Below are 15,539 nucleotides of genomic sequence, written 5' to 3'. Positions count from 1 at the left end.
TGTGTTGGATATATAGATATTAGCAGGTTATTTTTTATTTTTTGACAACAGATCAAGTTTATTAAACTCTTATGAGTCTGCAATTAATGTTACTTTAAAAACTCAGTTTTACATGAAAATAAATGATGTTGCTCTTTGTTGTGTATGGGAAAAGTCCTAAGTTTACCTAAGTGGCTTGCATTAAAACTGATGTATTTACTCCATTTCTGTTGAACTTTGATCAGTTACTGTTGCCCAGTTCAGTGGTAAGATTTTTAGCCTGGAGATGCCTGATTTTATTAGAAACAGGAGGGAGTGCCCTGATGGAGTGTGCCTAAGGAAGTCTTAGCAGTTGAAACACAGCTTGTCACCTTTTTGCCTTAGACTTTTTGTGACTCGTTTAAAGCAGTTTTAGGGTTTAAGGTGAAGGAAGAAGGCTAATTTTAAAGAAATGTGACCTGTTGAATCTGCTAATTTGGTCTGTTTTTCATTGAGTGCTTTGTTGTGTATCATGTTTTCTCATATATCTTTAGAAACCAAAAAGATTTTTTAAAGTTTTTTTATTTTGAACTAATGTTAGAGAAAAGCTTTAAAAATATTGATTTGCTTATAATCCCTCATCCTATATGTTTTATATAACCATAGAACAGTTATCAAGGATAAGAAATTAATATTGATAAAATAATAAAATAATATTAACCAAACTGCAGACTGTACTCAACTATTGCCAGCTTTTCCTCTTTCTGTTTCAGGATTCCACATTGCATTTAGTTCTTGTTGGTGTCTTGGAATCTGCAACAGACTCTCAGTCTTCCCACTGTGTTTTATGACCTTTATATTTTTGAAGAGAATTGATTTATTATTTTGTAGAATGCCCCTCAATTTGCTTTGCCTGATATTTTCTTTTATTAAATTAATTAATTTATTTATTTATTTATTTTAGAGCGCAGGAGCAGGGGACAGGGGCAGAGGAGCAGAGGGAGAGAGTGAATCTCTAGCAAGCCTTCATGCTCAATGCAGAGCCCAACAGGGTTCAATCCCACGACCCTGGGATCATGACCTGAGCTGAAATTAAGAGTTGGACACTCAGCCAACTGAGCTACCTAGGCACCCAATCTTTTTTTTTTTTTTTTTAACCTTTATTCTTCTTATTTTTATTCTTCTTAAGAATGCTCCATACCCAAGGTGGGGCTTGCACTCACAATCTGAGATCAAGAATTGCATACTCTACCGACTGAGCCAGGCAGGCATCCCTGTCTGATATTTTCTTACCATTAGAATGAGATGATGCATTTTTGGCAAAACACTGTAAAAATCTTGATGGGTCTTAGTGCATCATATCAAGTGGTTTATAATGTTAGTGTGTATTATTGGTGATGTTTACCTTGATCACTAGGTTAGGGTGGTAATTTTCCACTTTGTAAAGTCACTATATATTTTTTTAATTGATAAATATTTTGGAGGAGGTAATTTGAGGCTCTGCTAATCCTGCTGCTTCTCAAACTTTCACCCACTAAATTTAGCATCTATTGGTGGATCTCATCTGCAACAGTTTGTGGGGTTTGGCTGATGGTAATTTTTGTTTCCCTTTTTCCTTCCCCATTTGTTAATTGGAGTTCCGTTGTAAGGAGTGCTGTCTCTTTCTTATTTATTTGATTATATTGGTATAGGCTCAAGGATATCTGTTTTCTTCTATGGGTTAAAATTGAATAGTATCATTATTTACTTGGTTGCTCAAGTTATTCCAGCTTTGGCCATTAGAAGCTCCCTCAGATTGGTTCCTGTGTTCTTTTGACAAACTTTCTTTTTTTTTTTTTTTTTGGCAGTCCCTTAATTTCTGGTATCACATGATATTCGAGGTTCATTTTATATTTTCACCCTGAAAGCAACCACTTCTCCAAGGATTCCTGATTTCTTTTATTAGAGAATCATATTTAGAAATTTAGATCTTCATGATGGTGGCTGTGCTCATTGCAGTGGAGGTTTTTGTTTGGTTGCTTCTAGGCTCTTTCAGCAGCTAGAGCTAGGAAATAGATGTATGTATAGTAATCTGTGCATATGTACGTGACTCTTTCTGTATCTGTGTGTATAGATGTCTAAAACCAAGGGTTTGTCCTGATACTTCAGATTCCAATCTTATTTATAACCTTCCTCCTTTTCTTATTTATAACTTTTTTCTCCCAGCAGTAGAGATCCAGCTTTCATTATCTACAGTGTATTTGCTTCTTGGTTTACTTCTGATATACATACAAAATAGTTTCAAACTTATACCCATACCTCCAGGAGAAAGACTAACTAGGCTACAGAATTTCTATACAATTCTTTTTGTCTTTGGCTTTACAGCATTCAGTCAGGATACTGTTTTAAAACTACAGTTTCTTACTTGTGTTTTCTCCTTGGCTTTCTTCATGTGATCACATTATTCATTTATAATACAGTTAGATTCATACTTGTTATTATTTGTATTCCATTTTGGATAATTTCCCATATCTCCATATCTGTGTTTTAATGTGTGTGTGTGTTTTGTTTTGTTTTGATATGCAAGGGTGTGTGTATATATATGTATATATTTACATACATATAGATCTATATTTATAGAAAGAATACTGTGGTTCTGAGAGTCAGAGTTACACAAAAAGATACACTTAGAAATATCACTCCATAGTCCTCCCTGCCACTTCAGTCCCTTTCCCCTTTCTACCTGAAAAGAATTCGAAGTCTTTTTATCCATCTTCAGGCCATTAGAAAATGTCTACCTAAAAATAGTTTTATTTTTGATAACTGGAAAGCACTCACAGTTTTCTAGAGTGTCTGTAACTGTCCCAGATGAGAAATTGTCATTTTTAATGTGCATATAATGGTAACTTAGTTAAGTTGATATCCTTTCACATTGATCTTAGGACAGGGCAAAGATTTATTTGTAAACTTATATTTTACAGAGACCTCCACCTTTGATCAACCAAAAAATTCCATTTATACTTTATGTCTTCTAGCTGTTAACGTCTTCTAATCATATCTATCATCATTTGTCCCCTAAGTTGCCAACCAAAGAGTGGACAAAATAAAGTATTTGAAAATTTAACTCTTGTTGAGTATAGTTGGGTGTTAGCTACTAAATTTTCTTCCTTTCTATGGAGACTGTCCTCCAACTGTCATCCAAGTCAACATCTATTGAGAGACTGCACTCTTACTTTGATCATTATTTGAATTCTTAAGCTTAGTAAATTCTTAACTTGTATTTGAGAAGTTTGTTGAATCCCTGAGTGTCTCCAAGATCTCTCTTCATTTGGCTTTAGATTTGTCTTTTTTACTACTTGAAGGACATTTTTTACTACTTCTTGGACATCTCTATTTTGAGAGTTCACATGACAGCCCTTCAGATTAATCCAAATGCTTATTTTCCCTATTTTTTAACACATACTCTAGTCTTTTTCTTTGTATTTCATTTGTATATCAGTGATCACAGTTGAAATTAAATACTTAATTGATAAGGCCAAAGAGGTCAGGGGTCATCTATCTGTTTTATTCGTTAAAACTTAGGTTGTATTTTTTAAGTTCCTGGCTCAGCCTGATCTCAGTAGATGATCTTGCATTTTATTTTGGGTGGAAAATAACTCAAAACAAAACAAAAACACTTTGGAGAGCAGAATTCAGAAATAATTCAGTGTAGCAGCTCTGTTCACAGGACTCCAGAGAGAGCACCTTCCTTTACTACTTGATTTTCCTAATGGAGGACAGCAAGTTGTCAAGAGTGTTCAGCTGCCTCATTTAAGAGATAGTACTGACTAAACTAGTCTAGGTATATATTTAATATTTAAAGGTCATAGCTTCCATTTTTATATTTTGTTTTGGTGTACTCTCCGAGCAATAAATGATGTTTTGTGTTAGCTCATTGGTTTTCCTCTATCCTCATTGGCTGTTCCTTTGGTCCCCACCCCACCCCCCTCCCCCCCCCAAATACGTGTAGTCCACAGGGTCATCTTAGTCCTTGCGTAATTGGATCTTTTCTCTTGGTTTCAACACTACTTTGTTGATTACCTCTAGATCCTTATCTACTCGCGATCTCAGTCTTGATCTTCAGCCCTGTATATTTAGCTTCCTATTGCCTATATCTCTGCTTCAGTATTTCCACAGGCACCTTCCATTTAGGATGTCTAACACTGAATTTATAATCTTTTCTTCTTCCTGCTTTTCCACTCAGCTGTCCATCTAAAGATGCCAGTTGGCCATCTTTAGCTTCTCCCTCTTTACACCTTAACTTTCTAACTGGTCTCCTTACCTCAAATCCATCTTCCACAGCCTTCAGAATGAGTTTGGGCTATGTCATGTGATTATCTGAAATTTCTTAGTGTTTTCCCACTGAGCTTAGAGTCCTTAGCATTATATTACAAGGCCTGTTGTAAAGGAACTTTTGCAACTTCTCTTTTTACCCTTTCCTCATCCACACATCGTACAACTCAGCCATCCCACAGCCAACTTTATGTGCAGCATCAACAACCTTGCTGATGTGATGTTTCTTCTGAAACTTGTCTCCCCAGTTTTTTTTTTCCTGATCATTCTCCAGGCTTGAACTTGAACATTGTTTTCTCAGGGACTCCTATCTCTGATCTTCACAGCAGGCAGAATCTTCATTCTCTTCTACACCATGTATGTAGTGTTATAAACTTTCTCCTTGAGCCCTTTAGAGAGGAAGAGGGACCTATTTTTGGCCTCCACACCACTTGCATATCTGATAAATATTTGTTGAATGAATGAATGAATGAATGAATAAATGAATGGGTTGCTTTTAAAATTACAGCTATAGCAGTAAAATTTAACTGACTATAAGTCCTGCTATGTATCTAGATAATGTTAAGGAGTAAGATTTTTCCTTCGTTTGTAGAATAGTTGCCTTATTTATTGTTTTGGATTTGGTTTTCTCCCAGTTATAGGTCCATCTTGTTTTGTCAGTTTTTGTGTCCTCCTGTCTATTCCCCATTTAATCTGTAATCATCCCTAAAGGACAGCAAAACTGCCTAGAATGGGGATCTGAAGTTTTGGCAGGAAGCCCTTTAGAGTTGGTGATCTGAGTAGTGTCTTTGCCAGCTGGATCTTAGAACAAAGAAACCAAACAAACTCTTGGCAAATTCTGAAATGCAGCTTTTCGCTTCTTCAGAAATTGTGATTCTAGTCAGTTGATACCGACTTAGAAATGTACTCATAACTCAGAATCCAGTAGTCACAATTTGCAGTCACTCCTGATGTCTGCAGTACTCCACTAATAATTGAATTTGCGGCAAGTTTGAAATTGGAATTATAATTGGACTACAATTAGAATTATAGTCCAATAGAATTTTGGAGGTAGAAAGAACCTTTTACTTGAGATAATTTCATCCAGTTCTTTAATTTTATAGGTAAGGAAAACTGAGGTCACCTATCCAGTATGGCAGATTTGGGCTCTGATCTCAGTATTTCTCATCTAGTTCATTTTCCGTGTAACAGCATCTTTCCAGGTTACTAGGGAATAATAGTGCTGGTATTGTGCTTAAAGGAGTAACACTTTTTCTTTGGTCTCCTAAAGCCCAGGGAATGAGACTGTAGATTTCTCAGAAGATCCATGTCCAAGTTATGCAGCTTTGCATTGTTTTTAATAATAAACAAGAAGCAACTTTACAATAAGGATGTTGAGTTTAATCATCATGTATTTGTATAGGTAATAGATGAACTTGATAAAACACTACAGAAGGGGTCATAGTGAAAACATAAGGTACTCTTAGGTATTCTAACAAAAGAAACCTTCTGTCCCTCTTTTTCTAAAGCATCAAAATTCTGTTATTAGTGAACTTTTTTTTTTTTCTTTTAGTAGCGCTTACAAAAATAGTGTTTAATAGGGGTTCCTGGGTGGCAGAGTGGGTTAAGCATCTGACTCTTGATTTGGGCTCAGTCATGATCCCAGAGTCCTGGGATTGAGCCCTGTGTCAGGCTTCCTGCTAAGTGTGGAGCCTGGTTAATTAAGATTTTCTCTCCCTCTCTCTCTCTGCCCCTTCCCCACTTGTGCATCTGTGTGCACGCGTGCACTCTTTCTCAAAAAAAACCCAACAGCACGAAAGTCGTGTTTATTAGTATAAAAACTGTTTCATATCACTTTTAGCCTTCAATTTTGAGTGATTTACTGTAAGACCCCCCCACGCCCACTTTATTATTGTTTTTGAACATAGTAAAGTCAAAAGAATTTTGCAATGGATGCTTGAATCCTGACAAATAAGAGTCTTCCATTATATTTGACTATATTTGCATTATCATAAACCCATTCATTCATCTATCCTCTTCTCTATTCATTGAGAACTCCTTGTAAGGTCTACCTGGTAATGTAAACAAACATGGATAGAATTTGGCTGCTTCTGCCACTGAAGGAAACCAAAGGCTAGAGAGTGGAGAGGAGAGGACATGCTTCGTGATTTAAACTAGGACTACATTTTGTTGTTGTTTTTTGGTTTAAGTGGTAGGATTGGCAAGGCATAATAACTCATTCATATTGTGGATTAAATTGGTTTAATGTGCTGGTCAAGAGCCTGATTAATCACCTTTTTTAAATGTCTCAATCTCTATTGCATACGTCTCCCTTGTGATAAATCAAGCTAATAAGGCTATGTTTGGCTTTAACAGAGAATGAGCGATTACTATCCTTTTTTGGGAAGCCATTGAGTTAGTTGAGATGTGTACTTTTCTAATCCGTCCAAAGAAATATTCATTTTGATTGGAATGCCAGACAGTTGTTGTAGTATTTTTAGTTTTTCCCTTATCTGAACAAAATTAATTTCTCTTACTGAAGTTTTCTTCAGGCTTGTACATTAAGACCTTACCAACAGATCCCTTACCAACAGTTGAATAACTACTTTTTATAATTAACAATAAAACAAAATAATTTCCTTAAATATTACTTGGTTTCCTAAAACAAAGTTAATAAATATATTTGAAGTTTCCAAGGGGATTTGGTGAATGTGGTTTAAAATACACTGGCAGTTTATTCTGATTGGGAATAAAGAAAGGAAAGCAAAAAGATACAATACCTAATGAAAAATGTTCTTCCTAATCCCTTCACTTTGAAGATGATCAGTGTTAACACTTTGTGTCTTTTCAGCCTCCTTTACTACTTATGTTTAAAATTAGAATAACAATATATGTTGTTTCATAACCTGCTTTTCCCTCCTTAACATTAAATGAATTCCTTGTTTGATTAATACTCTTTTGGAAAATGGAAAACTTGTGGTGATTAAAATCATATGGAGGTTGATAAGCTGCTTCATACCAAAGAATATGTTATCAAGGTACTTGTCTGTTGTCAGATCACTTTCCCTTTGCACTGATATGAAAGGGATTGAAAAGGCAGTTGAAGCAATGCTGCTGGTTAAAGTGGATTGAGAATAGATGAGTTTAGAGCCATGCAAGCAGTTCTCATTTTTAATAAGTCAGCTAAGATTGGACAAACTGGCAATTATTGCAGATATTTTTATCATGTATATTTCAGTAGGACTCTCGATGTTTAGCAGAATTACTCCTATCATCGTTACTTCACATTGATGGAGGAATTTTTTTAAATACATTAAATCCTGGTCAGTTTTTGTGAAAAAACAAAACAGCTTTGTTTCTAGCAGAGTTTCATTAAAGGGAGGTTTTGCTGCATTTGATTGGAAGATTGAAACAAAACTCTGGTAAGGTTGGTAGTTCTTATCTATGGGAGTGAACAGAGAGATCCTTTCTCCCTCTTTTTTCATCTGGCAGGAAAGTTAATCTAGTTGCTTTGAATTTAGGGAAACAGGCTTTCCTTATAGGGATTCATTTTCTAAAGTGGCATTAATCTTCGATTAAAGATGTTGTGGGAAAGGAGAAATGGGTCCATGGTACCTTGATGGGCATATTCTCACGATGCTAAATGACAGCAGTGTGATAAAAGACGGATCTCACTTGTGAAATCAGCATTTCTAACAGTGGGTAACCTGTGATGTTCTGAGAATGTCATGCTCAGCATTCTCCCCTTCTACCCAGCTTTTTGTTAATTCTGGAAAGGACTTTGTTAAAAAAAAAAAAAAAAAGTTTGTAAATATAATATATTTTTAGTAACCCCAGTTCCATAAAATGGTAACATTAAAAGAGACTGAATTATTTAAGCCTCTAAGAGCAATTAACCCAATTTCTAAGAAATTTTTTTTCAATTCTTTAGTGCTAATGCCTTGAATAGTAACTTATTTCCCGCTTTACTAAGAGGTTCTTGACAGGAGGTGAGCCTGAGCTACACTGTGGTTTGAGTAGTACCTGGATTGAAGGTGTGTTGGTTTAATTTAATGGTGATTCTTGGGGGTACTTTGTAGTTAATTTGTTTTTTTGTTTTGTGTGACCACGATACATATACTAGAAAAAACTTTTTTTTTTTCTTTTTACTTAAGGGTTATAACCAGAGCTTGAAAAGATAATTCTGTAGCAAAACTGAAACTAGGTGGTGCAGTAGTGTTTAACTATGTGATATTAAAGCAACCAATGTCCAAACATATCTAATGGTCTTATCTAGTTTCCGGTAACATGTATATTTATACTTACTGAGTTAAAAAGTATTTGACTTTTCCTTCCTTTGCACAGTTACACTGCGCAATGCTTTTTAATGTTTTATGTGTCATCAGATATTTAAAATAGTACTATTCCAACTTTTATTCTTTTCTATCTGATGTTAAGTATAAAGTTACTACAGAATTAGCTTGAATGCCAGTTTGAGCTGACATGAAATGAATGTAGAGCAGCATCTGTCCAAATTAAGTTAAAAACAAAGGAAGTTCCTGTGTGTAGTTTCCTGTCTCTTACAACAAAAACAAAAAGCAAACAAAAGCCTTCCATAATTATTAAACTCTTTTCAGAATATCTAATATTAACAGCATGAATTTTGGTATTTCAGTGTGCGAATTGTTTGCTGGATTATCTCACTCACTTTATTAAAGACATTTTCTTAACAGAGAAATGATTTGTTTTTCTTTTCCTTTCTCAGAACACAGCAATGGAGGAAACAGCTATATGGGAACAACACACAGTGACGCTTCACAGGGTAAGTTTTCTGTTGCAGTAAATAATCTGTGTATAACTCAGGATACTGGCAGCTTTGGAAAACAATAGAGGAAAGCCAGATGTCAGGAAGTCAGAAGAAAGGGGAAAAAACTTTTCTATATTCCTTTGTTTAAAATTAGAGTTGCAATAAATTCTTTATTAAGGTTAGAGGTGAACATGATTACTTTTTCATATATCCTTTTGGTGATTATTTGTATATTTGGTTTATTTTATTCCTGACTTGAGAAAGTAAGTGATTTATTTTTAAAAATTTGAATCATCAGATAGAACACATTGCATGTTGATATAAACTGTAAACTCCTTCAGACTTTCTGAATATATGTGCAGGTATTATAGGGTTAAAATCAAACCAGATTGTGTGAGTAATAAAACCTTAAAAGATATTTTTGATTTGAAACATGTAGATCCAAGCTATTGTTTAAGCAGTTGCAGATGGACAGAGAGCAAATAGCAGTAAGCTGGGTAAGATTAAGAGCTTTGGGGGCCCCTGGGTGGCTCAGTCAGTTGAGTATCTTTGATTTTGGTCATGATCCCAGGGTCATGGGATTGAGCTCCACATCAGGCTCTACGTTGAGCATGGAACCTCCTTGGGATTCTCTTTCTCCCTCCTCCCTTGCACTGGTGCATGTGCACTCTCTCTTTCCCAAATTAAAAAAACCAAGGGGGGCACCTGGGTGGCCCAGTCCATTGAGCATCTGACTCTAGGTTTCGGCTCAGGTCATGATTTCAAGGTTTCTTGAGTTTGAGCCCCCTGTCGGGCTCTGTGCTGCCAGCATGAAGCCTGTTTGGGATTCTCTCCCTCTCCCTCCCTCCCTCTCTGCCCTTCCCCCACTTGGGCTGTCTGTGTCTCAAAATAAATAAACTTAAAAAAAGAAAATGAAAAAGAGCTTTGTGTCTGAATGAGACTGCTCTGAATTTGAATCCTAGTTCCTTCCTCTTTTCTTTTAGAAAGGAGTAAGTGATCTAATAACCCCCTGCTGGAGCCTGGGTTTTCATAGGTTTAAAATGGGGCTAATGGGACCTATTTATGCTTACCATGAAGGAAGTGCCTTCCATAATTCTCCCCAGTCCTGCTTTGAAAAGAGCTAACTCTTCAGAATGAATAGAAAGAGATTAGAGAATATTTAAATACTTCACACTACTGTTTCTACCAGCTGTATCCATTACTAGGAAAATAGAAAGGGGTATGTAAATTAAGTTCCTGAACTCTGCCCCTGATTATCTTGTATATGTTTGAATCTGAACATAATAGATAATGGGTAAATTAGTTATTAAAAAACAGTGATTTCAGATAAGATATGGTTGGCTTTTTTTTTTATGTCTCCCTAAGTGGTAGAAGAAATCATTTAAGTAACAATAACCTTAACTTTTAATTGTTAAGGTTGAAATATGGCCACTCTGTTTGAAATGTGCTATTAGGTAGCATTTTTAAGTCAGATTAAACATGTTATAAAATAACTTCATACCTTATAAGTGTTTGGTTGTGATATAATTTTGTATTATGTGTTTTATTTTATCACATTACATTTTCTTAACACCTTTATTGCTTTTATTGGTATAATTTGCATATAGTAAAATTTATCCTCTGTGTACAGTTCTCTGTTTGATAAATTCGTATAGTCATGTAAGCACCAGCACAACCAAAATACGGAACTGTCCCATCACCTGAAACTTTTCTCTTGTACCCATTTGTCATCAACTTTGTTCCCCTCCCCCGGCACTTGGTAGCCACTGGTGTGTTTTTTTTCCATATAGTCATGTAAATGATTTCATACAATATATAGTCTTCTAAGACTAGCTTCTTATACTCTCAGCATTTACTTCTTATACTCTAAGCCTAATGCATTTGTGATTTCTCCATGACGTTGCTTTTATCAGTAGTTTCTCTTGTTGCCATTATTTTTAGTTCCTTATTGCTTGAGTATTATTCCATTGTATGGATGTAGAATTATTTGGATATTTTGCAGTTTTTTGTGGTTATAATTCTGTATAGTGTACAGGTTTTTGTATGAACATAACTTTTCATTTCTCTTGGGTAAATATTTAGGAATGGGCTTGCTCTGAGTCTTATCGTAAGTGAACATTTACGAGAAACCACCAAATGGTCTGTACCATTTTGCATCTCCATTGGCTGTGTATAAGAGTTCTGTTGCTTTTGTATCCTTGTCAACACTTGATATTATCAGGGTTTTTTTGCCCCCCTAACTTTAGCCATTCTAATAGTTGTGTAGTGTGTTTGTCATTGTGGTTTTAGTTTGCATTTCTCTAAAGACTAAGGACATTAAGGTCTGTATGCTTGTCATTCATAGATCTTCTTTGGTAAAATATATTTAAATCCTTTGCCCACTTTTAATAGGGTTGTTTGTTTTCTTAATATTGAGGTATTATGGGGGTTTTTGTTTGTTTTTGTATTGGTTGCAGTAAAATACACATAAAATTACCATCCATTCAAGTTCTTTGCCCATTTTTTAATTCGGTTATTTGTTTTTAGTTGTTGAGTTTTAGGAATTCTTTATATGTTCTGAATATTATTAGCTCCTTAGCAGATATATGACTTGTAAATATTTTTTCTCATTCCAGGAATTGCCTTTCCCTCTGTTGATTGTGTCCTTTGGTGCACTGAGGTTGTTACTGAGTTTTGAGAGTTATTTATATATTCAAGGTACAAGTTATTTATCAGATATTGTTTTGCACATATTTTTCCCAGTCTACAACTTGCTTTTTTCCTTCTCTTAATAGTGTGTTTTGCAGAGCATAAGTTTTAAATTTTGATAAAAGTCCAGTTTGTTAGTTTTTACTTTTATCAATCATGCTTTTGAGATGTTTTTGCTAAGCCCAGGGTCACAGGATTTTTTCTGGATGTTTTGAGTTAAATTTTGTGTATGTTATCACATGTGGGCAGAGGATTTTTTTTTTTTTTTTTTTAATATGGATGTCCACAAACTTTTGGGCAGTTGTTTATGAAAACATTTTCCTTTCTTCATGAAATGCTTTCTACCTTTGTCAAAAATAGGTCTTTCCCTAGTCTGTTCTGTAGATCCTGTGTGCCTATCCCATCTGCCAGTCACTTCTGCATTTGTTATTATAGATTTATATTAGGTGTAGGAATCAGGTAGTGTGAATCCTCCAAATTTATTTTTTTTAATTGTTTTGACTATTTTAGTTCTCTTGCTTTTCTACACAAATTTTAGAGTAAGTTTGTCAAATAAAAAAATCTGAGATTTTTATTACATTATAGATTAATTCAGGGAGAACTGACATACTGAGTCTTCCAAACTTTGAACATGATGTATTTTTCCATTCTTTTATTTTCTTATTACTGTTTTATAGTGTTCAGCATGCAGATCTTACACACATTTTGCTAGGTTTTTAGTTAAGTACATTTCATGTTTCCTGAATCTATTGTACATGGTATTTTTTTCATTTAAATTTTTGATTGTTCATATGTAGAAATACTATTGATTTTTTTTTTTTAATAAATGAACTTACAACTTTTCTTCTATGTAGTCATGGCATCTGTGAATAGAGGCAGTTTTGTTTCTTCCTTTTGATCTGATCTGTATGCAGTTTCTTTTTCTTGCCTTATTGCACCAGCTAGGATTTCCAAGATATTATGGTGAGCAGACCTCCTTGCCTTATTCCTAATTTTAGATTAAAATATTCTGTCTTTCACCATTAAGTATGATGTTAACTGTCAGGTTATTGTATATGCTGTTTATCAGGTTAAGGTCAGCAAAGAGCTAAACGCAGGGCTAGAACTCACGAATCGTGAGATCACGACCTGAGTCAAAGTCAGACGCTTAACCAAGTGAGCTACCAAGGTGCCCCGCCAGTACTTTGTTTTTACAAGTAGTGCCTGAGGTTAAGAAATGAGTATTCTTACTAGTTTGTTGGTATAATCATTGCCTTGCTTTTTGAATACTGAACAGTTTTGCATTCCCAAGATAAATTCTATTTGGTTGTGATTTCTTTTCCATCTTATATATTAATAGGTTGATTTGCTAGACTTTTCTCTCATATTGTTTTTCTCTAGTTTTAGTATCAGGGAAAGCTACTAGCCTCAAAACCAGCTGTTGGAAAGTATTTCTTCCTATTGTGTTTTCTGGTAGAGTTCTTGGACAGTTGATGTTATTTCTTACTTAAATGCTTGATAGAATTTAGAATTCACCAGTGTAGCCATCTGCTCCAGGAGGGATTTTTGTGTGTTGTGTGTGTGTGTGTGTGTGTGTGTGTGTGTGTGTGTGTGTGTTTGTTTTTGGGGGGGAAGGCTTTTAACTTTAAATTCAGTTTCTTTAATTTTATATAGGATTATTCAAGTTACATATCTCTTTATTAGTTTTTTGGGTAACTTTGGTAATTTGTATGTTTCAAAGTATTTGTCCCTTTCATATAAGTTGTCAAATTTATGGATATAAAATGGTTAATATTCCCTTATTCTAATGTTGTACGATCTGTAATAATGTCCCTTTTTTCATTCTGATATTGGTAATTTATGTCTTTTATTTCCTGGTCAATCTAGCTAGAGATTGAACAATCTTATTGATCTTTTAAAAAACCAGATTTTGTTTTCATCAATACTCTTTATTTTTTATTTCCTTGATTTCTGCTCTTATTTTAATATTTCCTTTCTTTTGCTTACATTGGGTTTAAATTGCTGTTCCTTATATAATTTCTTTAGGTAGAAGCTAGATCACTCAAAACCGTAGAGATAATTTGGCATTATCACATGTTTGTTTTTTCCTCATACCTTTTAAGTGTAAATAAAAGAAGACACAGATCAGCTAAATTTGTTTCTCCTTTCTGCTGCTTTGCTTGGTTTTGTTAGGTTTTCAAATGTGGGGAAATGCTAAGTGATTTTACTACAGATCTGTATTTCATTAGCTCAGGTAAAGTAGGAAAAGATCTCGAATATTGAGAAAACAGAATCCAATTTTCTAAATGTGTTAGAAGTATCATACCAACTCGTGGTAGGTGTAATAATCAGGCAAGTCTGAGTTTTCTATTTAGAAGATGAGTGTGGTTCTGTTCTGTAGATGACCTCTTCTCATACTTCAGTTTTCTTTTGCTATGAGAAAGGTACCAGCCCAGGCGCCTGGATAGCTCATTCAGTTGAGCATCCAACTTCGGCTCAGGTCATGATCTCACAGCTTGTGAGTTCAAGCTACCTATGTCAGCTGTGCTGACAGCTCAGAGCCTGGAGCCCGCTTCTGCTTCTATGTCTCCCTCTCTCTCTGCCCCTAACCCACTCGCATTCTGTCTCTGTCTCTCTCCAAAATAAATAAACATTAAAAGAAAAAGAAAGAAAGGTACCAGCCCAGAAAAATGTCATCAGAAGATACATAGAGATGAGTTTGTAATTAATAATTCTTTGGTTTTAAACATGTTCACTGTTATGCTGGGAACATAGACCTGTGTTGCTTCTGGGCCTCATCACAGAGACTGTGACAGAATGGAAGTCTTCAAAGACCATCCCTCTAGGAATTGTTTTTTTATTGTTTTTCAGGAATTGTTTTTTGAAGGTTTTTAAAATTAGCCCTGTCAGTACAAATTGAGACATATATGCCAAAGCATAATTCAGTTGACTTCATTCTCTGAGGCCACAGAACAGTACTTTCAAATCTGACAGTCTTTTGGTGTTCTGAGTTGATCCAGAATAAGATTTAGACTATTTTAGAGCATTATCAGCACAATGTATTTTGAAGTGCTGGATGATAAGTAAACATTTTACATGTTGTAGACCATAAATTTGTCACAGCTACTCAACTCTACAGTTGTATTGCAGAAGCAACCACAGACAGTAGGTAAACAAGTGGGTCTGGCTATATTTCAGTAAAACTTTATTTACTTATTATTTCGGCCTGGAGGCTATAGTTTGCTGATAACTGACTTAGAGCAGTGGCTCTCCAGGTTTATTATAAAGAGAAGTCAACTTGGTCATCCCCCAGTGAACAGAGGTTCTGATTCATTTGGTTTGGAATGGGGCCCCTAATACGCGTTTTTAAAATGTTCCAGTTTGAAATGGAGGACGATGGCCTCTGGCGTCATATTTTTTTTTTAGTGTTTTGTTTTTTTTTTCATTAATGTTTGTTTATTTTTGAGAGTGGCGGGGAGGGACAGCGAGAGAGAGGGACAGGATCTGAAGCAAGCTCTCTGACAACAGAGAGCCTGATGTGGGGCTTAAACTCATGAACCTTGAGATCATGACCTGATCCAACATCAGACACTTAACCGACTGAGCCACCCAGGCAGTCCTGGCATTGCATTTTTAAGAAGCATTGACAGAAGAAGGAGAAAGTCATTCTCCTTGAGGTGAGCTCATGGGTTTTTGGCAATTGTGGTGAGTAAAGAAGATAATTTGAGGCTGTATGCTTTCGGCAATAACTTGTAGTATAGATACCGAGTATTGCCAAATACGGTCAAATCATATTCTTTGACATCTGACAGTCAGTGATAAGAAAGGTGGAATTAAC

At 35.2% G+C, this 15,539-nt stretch overlaps 1 protein-coding gene across 12 annotated transcripts in view; it reads left to right on the top strand.

Moving 5' to 3' along the window:
- TJP1 (tight junction protein 1) overlaps positions 1-15,539 on the top strand; it is a 225,620-nt gene that overhangs the window by 136,234 nt on the left and 73,847 nt on the right. For all 12 annotated transcript variants that reach the window (XM_049613994.1, XM_049613993.1, XM_049613990.1 and 9 more), the window contains one exon: positions 8,993-9,049. In XM_049613994.1, the coding sequence (XP_049469951.1) occupies positions 8,993-9,049 (57 nt within the window). The remainder of the gene's footprint in view (positions 1-8,992; positions 9,050-15,539) is intronic.

This window comes from Panthera uncia (genome assembly GCF_023721935.1).
Source record: "Panthera uncia isolate 11264 chromosome B3 unlocalized genomic scaffold, Puncia_PCG_1.0 HiC_scaffold_1, whole genome shotgun sequence".
NCBI classification, from domain to species: domain Eukaryota; kingdom Metazoa; phylum Chordata; class Mammalia; order Carnivora; family Felidae; genus Panthera; species Panthera uncia.
This window is presented reverse-complemented; position numbering and strand designations above follow the sequence as displayed.